Genomic DNA, 12,901 nt, shown 5'->3' with positions numbered 1-12,901 from the left:
TTCCATAATAGTGACCGTAACAACGTAACTTCGCTGACGAAATTACATGTAGTAACAGACTATCGGACACCAGTGTTAAGTAAATATGTTTATCAACAAATGACAAACCAGGAAGTGCATATCGGCAATATGTACCCTCTTTTTTGTAAATTTACTTGCGTAACCTTCATTGCAAGTCGCTCAACGATTCTCTAACCTAAGGAGTCTTATTTCGAATTCCATGTACACCTTCCTGGGTGCGACTCTTCCGAGAGGACTTTGCGAAAAGGTATTTTGTCACCTGGTACGTATGTACAAACTTAGAATATCCATTCTGTTACCGATACAGCTTTGTGCATAACAGGTTAAAATATTTCGTCCAGCCTTTTTGGAATTGACAAATCTCCGATCTTCAGTCAGTCGCGGGCATGTTTCCGGAGATACAAATTACAAGTAATGTATATGTATCAGAATATGTTTGTATCAGATCAGAATAGACCTACACTGATGTCACGTTCTTACGGTCTATACATATCGATAATAATATTGACATGTTTAGCCAATTATATATGAAAGAGGTAAAATTACACGTGTTTCTGATCGCGCAAGTCCACCTCACCCCGAGAAAAAGACAAGGGTTGCAACAGAACACGGTACGGCAACATGAACTTTCAACCGGCCGATTTAACTTTTACTCAGCAAACATTTTGAAAATTTACCTTCCGTCACCTTCCTAGTTCCCACATTTAATAATTAAACTTCCGATAAATCATGTCGTTGTTACAATTGGACCATGCCTACCAAAGACATCAACCGATTTCTGACGCCATGTAGGAGAATTGAAGGGAAAAACTACTAGTATCTAATGAACTATATTATACACAGTGAAAGTAAACTATCTAATGAACTATATACTAACACAGAGTGAAAGTAAACTATGAAATGAACTATATACTAACACAGAGTGAAAGTAAACTATCTAATGAACTATATACTAACACAGAGTGAAAGTAAACTATGAAATGAACTATATACTAACACAGAGTGAAAGTAAACTATCTAATGAACTATATACTAACACAGAGTGAAAGTAAACTATCTAATGAACTATATACTAACACAGAGTGAAAGTAAACTATGAAATGAACTATATACTAACACTGGGTGAAAGTAAACTATCTAATGAACTATATACTAACACTGGGTGAAAGTAAACTATGAAATGAACTATATACTAACACTGAGTGAAAGTAAACTGTCTAATGAACTATATACTAACACAGAGTGAAAGTAAACTATCTAATAAACTATATACTAACACAGAGTGAAAGTAAACTATCTAATAAACTATATACTAACACAGACTGAAAGTGAACTATGAAATGAACTATATACTAACACTGGGTGAAAGTAAACTATGAAATGAACTATATACTAACACTGAGAGTGAAAGTAAACTATGAAATGAACTATATACTAACACTGAGAGTGAAAGTAAACTATCTAATGAACTATATACTAACACAGAGTGAAAGAAAACTATGAAATGAACTATATACTAACACAGAGTGAAAGTAAACTATGAAATGAACTATATACTAACACTGAGAGTGAAAGTAAACTATGAAATGAACTATATACTAACACTGAGTGAAAGTAAACTATGAAATGAACTATATACTAACACTGAGAGTGAAAGTAAACTATGAAATGAACTATATACTAACACTGAGAGTGAAAGTAAACTATCTAATGAACTATATACTAACACAGAGTGAAAGTAAACTATGAAATGAACTATATACTAACACAGAGTGAAAGTAAACTATGACTTGAACTATATACTAACACAGAGTGAAAGTAAACTATCTAATGAACTATATACTAACACAGAGTGAAAGTAAACTATGAAATGAACTATATACTAACACTGAGTGAAAGTAAACTATCTAATGAACTATATACTAACACAGAGTGAAAGTAAACTATATAATGAACTATATACTAACACTGAGTGAAAGTAAACTATCTAATGAACTATATACTAACACAGAGTGAAAGTAAACTATCTAATGAACTATATACTAACACAGAGTGAAAGTAAACTATATAATGAACTATATACTAACACTGAGTGAAAGTAAATTATCTAATGAACTATATACTAACACAGAGTGAAAGTAAACTATCTAATGAACTATATACTAACACTGAGTGAAAGTAAACTATGAAATGAACTATATTCTTACACAGAGTGAAAGTAAACTCTAATGAACTATATACAAACACTGAGTGAAAGTAAACTATGAAATGAACTATATACTAACACAGAGTGAAAGTAAACTATCTAATGAACTATATACTAACACTGAGTGAAAGTAAACTATGAAATGAACTATATTCTAACACAGAGTGAAAGTAAACTCTAATGAACTATATACTAACACAGAGTGAAAGTAAACTATGAAATGAACTATATACTAACACTGAGTGAAAGTAAACTGTCTAATGAACTATATACTAACACAGTGAAAGTAAACTATCTAATGAACTATATACTAACACTGAGTGAAAGTAAATTATCTAATGAACTATATACTAACACAGAGTGAAAGTAAACTATCTAATGAACTATATACTAACACAGAGTGAAAGTAAACTATCACTTGAACTACATACTAACACACAGTGAAAGTAAACTATCTAATGAACTATATACTAACACTGAGTGAAAGTAAACTATCTAATGAACTATATACTAACACAGAGTGAAAGTAAACTATGAAATGAACTATATACTAACACTGAGTGAAAGTAAACTTTGAAATGAACTTTGTACTAACACACAGTGAAAGTAAACTTTGAAATGAACTTTGTACTAACACACAGTGAAAGTAAACTATCTAATGAACTATATACTAACACAGAGTGAAAGTAAACTTTGAAATGAACTTTATACTAACACAGAGTGAAAGTGAACTATCTAATGAACTATATACTAACACAGAGTGAAAGTAAACTATGAAATGAACTATATACTAACACTGAGTGAAAGTAAACTATCTAATGAACTATATACTAACACAGAGTGAAAGTAAACTATGACTTGAACTATATACTAACACAGAGTGAAAGTAAACTATGAAATGAACTATATACTAACACAGAGTGAAAGTAAACTATCTAATGAACTATATACTAACACAGAGTGAAAGTAAACTATGAAATGAACTATATACTAACACTGAGTGAAAGTAAACTATCTAATGAACTATATACTAACACAGAGTGAAAGTAAACTATCTAATGAACTATATACTAACACAGAGTGAAAGTAAACTATGAAATGAACTATATACTAACACTGAGTGAAAGTAAACTATCTAATGAACTATATACTAACACTGAGTGAAAGTAAACTATCTAATGAACTATATACTAACACTGAGTGAAAGTAAACTATCTAATGAACTATATACTAACACAGAGTGAAAGTAAACTATCTAATGAACTATATACTAACACAGAGTGAAAGTAAACTATATAATGAACTATATACTAACACTGAGTGAAAGTAAACTATCTAATGAACTATATACTAACACTGAGTGAAAGTAAACTATCTAATAAACTATATACTAACACAGTGAAAGTAAACTATCTAATGAACTATATACTAACACAGAGTGAAAGTAAACTATCTAATGAACTATATACTAACACAGAGTGAAAGTAAACTATCTAATGAACTATGTACTAACACAGAGTGAAAGTAAACTATCTAATGAACTATATACTAACACTGAGTGAAAGTAAACTATCTAATGAACTATATACTAACACTGAGTGAAAGTAAACTATCTAATGAACTATATACTAACACAGTGAAAGTAAACTATCTAATGAACTATATACTAACACTGAGTGAAAGTAAACTATCTAATGAACTATATACTAACACAGAGTGAAAGTAAACTATGACTTGAACTATATACTAACACAGAGTGAAAGTAAACTATCTAATGAACTATATACTAACACAGAGTGAAAGTAAACTATGAAATGAACTATATACTAACACTGAGTGAAAGTAAACTATCTAATGAACTATATACTAACACAGAGTGAAAGTAAACTATATAATGAACTATATACTAACACTGAGTGAAAGTAAACTATCTAATGAACTATATACTAACACAGAGTGAAAGTAAACTATCTAATGAACTATATACTAACACAGAGTGAAAGTAAACTATATAATGAACTATATACTAACACTGAGTGAAAGTAAATTATCTAATGAACTATATACTAACACAGAGTGAAAGTAAACTATCTAATGAACTATATACTAACACTGAGTGAAAGTAAACTATGAAATGAACTATATTCTTACACAGAGTGAAAGTAAACTCTAATGAACTATATACAAACACTGAGTGAAAGTAAACTATGAAATGAACTATATACTAACACAGAGTGAAAGTAAACTATCTAATGAACTATATACTAACACTGAGTGAAAGTAAACTATGAAATGAACTATATTCTAACACAGAGTGAAAGTAAACTCTAATGAACTATATACTAACACAGAGTGAAAGTAAACTATGAAATGAACTATATACTAACACTGAGTGAAAGTAAACTGTCTAATGAACTATATACTAACACAGTGAAAGTAAACTATCTAATGAACTATATACTAACACTGAGTGAAAGTAAATTATCTAATGAACTTTGTACTAACGCAGAGTGAAAGTAAACTGTCTAATGAACTATATACTAACACAGAGTGAAAGTAAACTGTCTAATGAACTATATACTAACACTGAGTGAAAGTAAACTGTCTAATGAACTATATACTAACACAGAGTGAAAGTAAACTATCACTTGAACTACATACTAACACACAGTGAAAGTAAACTATCTAATGAACTATATACTAACACTGAGTGAAAGTAAACTATCTAATGAACTATATACTAACACAGAGTGAAAGTAAACTATGAAATGAACTATATACTAACACTGAGTGAAAGTAAACTTTGAAATGAACTTTGTACTAACACACAGTGAAAGTAAACTTTGAAATGAACTTTGTACTAACACACAGTGAAAGTAAACTATCTAATGAACTATATACTAACACAGAGTGAAAGTAAACTTTGAAATGAACTTTATACTAACACAGAGTGAAAGTGAACTATCTAATGAACTATATACTAACACAGAGTGAAAGTAAACTATGAAATGAACTATATACTAACACTGAGTGAAAGTAAACTATCTAATGAACTATATACTAACACAGAGTGAAAGTAAACTATGACTTGAACTATATACTAACACAGAGTGAAAGTAAACTATGAAATGAACTATATACTAACACAGAGTGAAAGTAAACTATCTAATGAACTATATACTAACACAGAGTGAAAGTAAACTATGAAATGAACTATATACTAACACTGAGTGAAAGTAAACTATCTAATGAACTATATACTAACACAGAGTGAAAGTAAACTATCTAATGAACTATATACTAACACAGAGTGAAAGTAAACTATGAAATGAACTATATACTAACACTGAGTGAAAGTAAACTATCTAATGAAGTATATACTAACACTGAGTGAAAGTAAACTATCTAATGAACTATATACTAACACTGAGTGAAAGTAAACTATCTAATGAACTATATACTAACACAGAGTGAAAGTAAACTATCTAATGAACTATATACTAACACAGAGTGAAAGTAAACTATATAATGAACTATATACTAACACTGAGTGAAAGTAAACTATCTAATGAACTATATACTAACACTGAGTGAAAGTAAACTATCTAATAAACTATATACTAACACAGTGAAAGTAAACTATCTAATGAACTATATACTAACACAGAGTGAAAGTAAACTATCTAATGAACTATATACTAACACAGAGTGAAAGTAAACTATCTAATGAACTATGTACTAACACAGAGTGAAAGTAAACTATCTAATGAACTATATACTAACACTGAGTGAAAGTAAACTATCTAATGAACTATATACTAACACTGAGTGAAAGTAAACTATCTAATGAACTATATACTAACACAGTGAAAGTAAACTATCTAATGAACTATATACTAACACTGAGTGAAAGTAAACTATCTAATGAACTATATACTAACACAGTGAAAGTATACTATCTAATGAACTATGTACTAACACAGAGTGAAAGTAAACTATCTAATGAACTTTGTACTAACACAGAGTGAAAGTAAACTATCACTTGAAATATATACTAACACACAGTGAAAGTAAACTATCTAATGAACTATATACTAACACAGAGTGAAAGTAAACTATCTAATGAACTTTGTACTAACGCAGAGTGAAAGTAAACTATGAAATGAACTATATACTAACACTGAGTGAAAGTAAACTATCTAATGAACTATATACTAACACAGAGTGAAAGTAAACTTTGAATTGAACTATATTCTAACACACAGTGAAAGTAAACTATGACTTGAAGTATATACTAACACAGAGTGAAAGTAAACTTTAAAATGAACTTTGTACTAACACAGAGTGAAAGTAAACTATGAATTGAACTATATTCTAACACAGTGAAAGTAAACTATGAATTGAACTATATTCTAACACAGTGAAAGTAAACTATGACTTGAAGTATATACTAACACTGTGAAAGTAAACTATGACTTGAAGTATATACTAACACAGTGAAAGTAAACTATCTAATGAACTATATACTAACACAGAGTGAAAGTAAACTATCTAATGAAGTATATGCTAACACAGAGTGAAAGTAAACTATCTAATGAACTATATACTAACACAGTGAAAGTAAATAATCACTTGAACTATATACTAACACAGTGAAAGTAAACTATCAAATGACTGAATTTCTATGCTATCTACTGTAAATACCGACTATAATGACAGTGAACTTCTACACTATCTAAGTTGCAAATACGGAGTATTATGTCATATCAGTGACAGTGAATACACAATCGACATGAATTAGCAATTGCAGTGTATACTAAGTACACAATGATCTTGATTTTGTAGAAAATCTTAGAGCTCACATCAGGTAGCAAAGACTATGTGACACAGCATTGGCTTCTGAAGTGAGTGATGCCTGGGAGCACTAGTCAGCTCTGTATTTGTAGTTATGTGAAGCTGTGAAATGCTAATTCCTTCATGTCAAAATACAATGTCATTCCAAGGTTAGGGTAAAAAGTGGGATTTCTTGCATCCATGACTTATTGAGACAGAAGAAAATCAAACTTGCCGAAAATTACATTCAGGGGTGAACAAATCCACTGGTCCTGGGCCTGGGACTAGCGATTTTTTTTGGAGGACCACACAAATTTTACCTTGTCTGGTCCGTTGGACCAGTACCTTATTATGATGTCATTCTAGTTTCTGGAGCATGCATGTAGTATTAGTCAACATGTACGCCTTATTTAAAAAATTAGATGAAACATCGAGAATATAGTTACAATTTCCATTTGAAAATAACATTGAGGAAGCATTAATTTGATCGAGAGTGACACATTTATAGACAATGACATAGAATATGCTTGACTTTCAAGGAGGTGAAGGATATTGTGTACAAAAAAAAAACAGTTTGAGTACGTATTCAGGATCCTGAGCACATTTTTATGGGAGCATACACACGATGGATCTGTAGTGGTTCTAGTGTAGGACCGAGAGTAGAGTAGTGAAAATGCTACAGTACTGCATCTAGGTGTCCCCTTCCTCCCGCCATTGATGTTTTTTTACTCTGAAAAAAAAACAGTAAAAATTCAATTCTCCAAGTACCGACAACAAAAGCGGCAGCCATTTTGAATTATTTAGGATTTCATATCATTCAAGTGTACATGTACACATATTCATTGCCATATTCAAACTGATGCTTTGTAAATTTTGAACCTCAATACATACTTTGAAAATTGAAACTGGTCATTGGAATGATACTCAAAGAGTAGAGAGACTTTGTGAAATGTGTAATTTAAATCAAGTAGAGGATGAATTCCACTTCTTACTATGTATGTCCATTTTATACTTGTATAAAGTCAAAATATATTGCCAATTACTTTTATAATCCCCCACTGCAACACAAATTTATATTACTTCTGTCGTCTCGAAAGGTTGACACTCTCAGACAACTTAGTAGATATATATTTTATGCTATTAAACTTAGAAAAGATGCTAGTAGAAACTCTGAGATACAAAGGGCCTGACAAATTTGATATTTTCTAGTGATCCGTTCATTTTTGTATATTTAAGGTTTGTCTTTTTTGTCTGGTGGCCAACAGTACTGAATAAACAATTGATTAATATTCATTGCCATTTTCAGATTATGAACAGATTTTGGTGTTTGTTACATAAGTGGGGCATGTTATTGTTGATAGAATTGTTACAGAAACTAAATAGTCATTAAAGGGTTAATGTACACACAACGAATGATACACAACAAACATGACAATACTCTTTGTATGGTACAATATGTTAATTTCCATGAAGCAAGACTAACCAATAATACAATTGATTTTCAAAACTTATTTTCTGTTTTAACAGATACTTGACTGGTTTGGTGATCATACTACTGTCCTCAAGACATGGACAAAATTGTAGTCAAGGAAGAAGATTCTACAAACAATGATCAACTTCACAGTCAGCAAGAAAATGGTATCATGTGTAATGTGGTAGATTCCTCTTATTGTCCTAGTGAACCTATCTCAGTCAAACATGAAGAACAACGTGAGAACAACCACTCTCTTCACAGTCAGCAAAATAACGACACCATGTGTAATGTGATGGATTCCTGTTATTGTCCTACTGAACACATCTCAGTCAAATATGAAGAACAATCTGAGAACAACCACTCTCTTCACAGTCAGCAAAATAACGACACCATGTGTAATGTGATGGATTCCTGTTATTGTCCTACTGAACACATCTCAGTCAGATATGAAGAACAATGTGAGAACAACCACTCTCTTCATAGTCAGCAAAATAATGACACCATGTGTAACATGATGGATTCTCCGTACTGTCCTAATGAATCTATCTCAGTCAAAGCTGAAGAGCAGACACAAGTGAAAAAGAAAATGACAGTACAACAGGAAGACTATGTAAACAACAGGAGTCAATATGATGCCAGTAGATGTGATTTGATAAATATGCATTATTCAAATGAACTGAGGCCAGTCAGCACTGACACCATATTAAAGCTGGATACAAGAAATATCTCTTCCAATGACAAAGTGAAGGAGGATATACAAGTAAAGATAGAAGATGAGGAACATGTTATTAACTCTGCTTATAGTTACTGGAGTGTAATCAGTGAAGAATCAAAAAATAATGGAGAACACTGTCCTGACCAAACTATCAATGTCAAGGCTGCTGAACAACTATCTGGAGGAGTAGACTCAGAGAACAACTTGTCCACACTAGGACAAAAAAAGTGTATGAGTGGATCTGAGAATCCCTTCCCTATTAAGATAGAACAAGTAGATTTTACTCGTGGTCAAATACCAGAAGATGAACATGATAAGAATGTGAACCAGAAACTTCATTTACAAAGGACAGATAGAAGCTGTTCAAGTATTCAAACAGAGTGTGATGAAACTGTTTGTCAGAGTCACTCACTGGAAACACACATAGAGACTACCTCATGTGATTATCAGTCCAAAATCAAAATTAACATACCTGGTATAAATGTTAATGATGAAAGTCATGTGAATGTATATATGGTAAGCCCATTTAAGAATAGACTGATTGCATGTAAAGAGTGTGAACAAGTGTTTTACCATAGTTGCTATCAGAAAAAACATGCAAGTGAACGACCATTTGTGTGTAAAGAGTATGGTGAAGGATTTGCTCGTGGTAGCGTTCTGAAAGAGCACGCGAGGATCCACACGAATGAAAGACCATATGCATGTAAAGAGTGTGGTAAAAGATTTACTCAAAGCAGCAATTTGAAAATACACATGAGGGGCCATACAAATGAAAGACCATATGTGTGTAAAGTGTGTGGTAAAGGGTTTAACTATGGTAACATTCTGAAAGACCACATGAAGATCCACACAAATGAAAAACCATATGCATGTAAAGAGTGTGGTAAAAGGTTTAGTCACAACGGCAATTTGAAAATACACATGAGGATCCACACAAATGAAAGACCATATGTGTGTAAAGAGTGTGGCAAAGGGTTTAATGAAAAGCAGAATCTTAAGGTACACATGAGAATCCATACAAATGAACGACCATATGTATGTAAAAACTGTGGCAAAGGATTTGTTCGTAATAGCGCTCTGAAAGAGCATGTGAGGATGAACACAAATCAAAGACCATATGTGTGTAAAGAGTGTGGTAAAAGATTTACTCAAAGCAGCACTTTGAAAAGACACATGGGGACCCACACAAATGAAAGACCATGTGTGTGTAAAGAGTGTGGTAAGGATTTTACTACCGGTAGCGCTCTGAAAGGCCACATGAAGATCCACACAAATGAAAGACCACATACGTGTAAAGAATGTGGTAAAGGGTTTATTCAAAGCGGCAGTTTGAATGCACACATGAGGAGCCACACAAAGGAAAGACCATATATGTGTAAAGAGTGTGGAAAAGGGTTTACTCATGGTAGCAGTCTGAAAATTCACACAAAGATCCACATGGATAACAGACCATTATATGAGTGTAAAGAGTGTGGTAAAGGGTTTACGCAAAGAGGCAATTTGACAACACACATGAGGAGCCACACAAATGAGAGACCATTTGTATGTAAAGAGTGTGGTAAAGGGTTTACTCGTTATAGCATTTTGAAAGAGCACATTAAGATCCACACAAATGAAAAACCATATGCATGTAAAGAGTGTGGTAAAAGGTTTACTCAAAGTGGCAATTTGAAAACACACATGAGACTCCACACAAATGAAAGACCATTTCTGTGTAAAGAATGTGGTAAAGGGTTTAATGAAAATCAGCGTCTTAAAGCACACATGAGGATCCACAAATGAACGGCCATTTGCTGTAAAGACTGTGGCTAAGGCTTTGCTCCTGGTAGCACTCTGCACATATGAGGATCCACACAAATAAAAAGAGCATAAACAAACAAAACATTCGCAGATCTTCTTTGTCGATGTTATCATGTATGGCCACAACATTGACATGTCTTTCAAAATGGAAATTTTGATGAAAATATCTACAGTACTACAGAAGTTACAATAACTTTCGACCATATGTTTTATTTAGTATAGTTGAAAGCATTTTTGGAAACTTTTAGAGGACCTACATTACTACCAAAATGTATATCAAAATAATTATACATTACTACAAATTCTGATAAAAGTTGACCAACAGTTAAACATTTCTCCAAAGCAAGTTGATACAGTCAGCAGACTGTGCATGTGAATGTCACCTGACAATAGAGTTGCACGATGCAAAAAGGCTCAAAGCAAATAGTAGGCTGTGAGCATTTTATTGTTCATGTATGCTCTTTGAATTTCTGAGCATCGGCATATGATAAATCGGTTATTACCCAATATCAGCGCTACGATCACCATGAGTGCCAACATGATACCCATGTAATGACTCATCATGTTGCGAAAATGGCACTCGTGGCAATACAATGAAGAAAGAGGTGATATTGGGTAATGACCAAATATTAAATCAAAGTCACACTATGAAGAACCACAAGAGGATACATAAGAATGAATGACCATTTGTGTACAAAGAATGTGAAAGGGTTTAACTCAAAGTAGAACTCACAAAAGAAGACATTTGAAGGAACACAATGGGTAGTTAAACTATAAAGATACCAAACATGTAAGCAAATATGCCTAGCAACAAGATTATGCCCATAGCAACAGCCAAATACAATTGTGCTACAATGCTATTGGCACTATATGTATTTGTAAAAGAATTTTTTTGTGTGTTTTTCTGTTCTTGAGGAAAATTATGCACTTAAGATCACTTTCTGAATTTTGTGTTTTACACTTTCATAGACACATACTATATTTAAATAGCAAAATTTTGTACTTAACCAATGACAAGTTCTGGTGACTATACACTGAGGATGACTGGAATAGCAATGCAAATGTCACTGTTGTTCCTGCAGTGGATGTGTCATGATAGCAAACAGTGAAATACAACAAACTCAAAATATTTAGTCGCATTTTAGATCTTCCAAGGAAAAGATCCCTAAATTGCTTGTATAATGCTACCTGCAATGCATATAAACTATTTGTACATATGTATTGGGTAGGTAGGACATGTTAAAATCTATTCATAAATTATAAGACTAGTATGACTTTTCAAAGACTGTCACATCACATGACTATTAAAACCATGACAATTGTGAGCTGTTTGATATATCAGTTATACTCATATTGCACCACTTACTTAAACTCCCGTTCAAACTCAATACTAATTATTAACTGAGTGGGGAGGTGGATGGGAGCAGTGATGGGTAAGTATGTGATCTCGCAGAAAAGGGTTTCTTTCAAGAGACTTCTATTCTGCATCAATCCCACACTTACCTGTCACTCAATACAATTAGGCTAACACAGAATCAAAAGGCCAAATTGAGGTGGGTAGTTACTCTCTATACTAAAGGAACCATACTACTCACCAGAGTTATTTTCCTTTCATCCTAGAGTTTACACTTGCCAAACCAAAGTTCACTCCATCCATTCCCAAGTCTTTCAGATAAAAACGGATGAATGTTGTTGGAGACGCCCAAAAGGCTGCTTTCAAAATATCTCACATTTGTTAGTACTTCTAAGATAGGTTTCATGACTATTGTTGCAAATGGAAACTAACGGTTAATATTGATCAAACCAAAATTATTGCATTTTAAAAGGGGTGGAAGTCTAAGAAAACATGAAA

The 12,901-nt window shown here is 32.3% G+C and overlaps 1 protein-coding gene across 1 annotated transcript; it reads left to right on the top strand.

Moving 5' to 3' along the window:
• Positions 1-215: 215 nt before the first annotated feature.
• On the top strand, positions 216-11,226 carry LOC144442425 (uncharacterized). Its single transcript, XM_078131771.1, has 2 exons — positions 216-283; positions 8,588-11,226. The coding sequence occupies exon 2, from the start codon at positions 8,629-8,631 to the stop codon at positions 11,029-11,031; it is 2,403 nt and encodes an 800-aa protein (XP_077987897.1). The 5' UTR covers positions 216-283; positions 8,588-8,628; the 3' UTR covers positions 11,032-11,226.
• Positions 11,227-12,901: the final 1,675 nt, after the last annotated feature.

This window comes from Glandiceps talaboti, chromosome 11 (assembly GCF_964340395.1).
Source record: "Glandiceps talaboti chromosome 11, keGlaTala1.1, whole genome shotgun sequence".
NCBI classification, from domain to species: Eukaryota; Metazoa; Hemichordata; class Enteropneusta; family Spengelidae; genus Glandiceps; species Glandiceps talaboti.
The sequence above is the reverse complement of the archived record's forward strand: the minus strand, read 5'-3'. Positions and strand labels throughout refer to the sequence as shown.

Excerpts from the sequence above, each read along its gene's own strand:
- LOC144442425 (XM_078131771.1), top strand. The coding sequence starts at position 8,629 with ATGGACAAAATTGTAGTCAAGGAAGAAGATTCTACAAACAATGATCAA.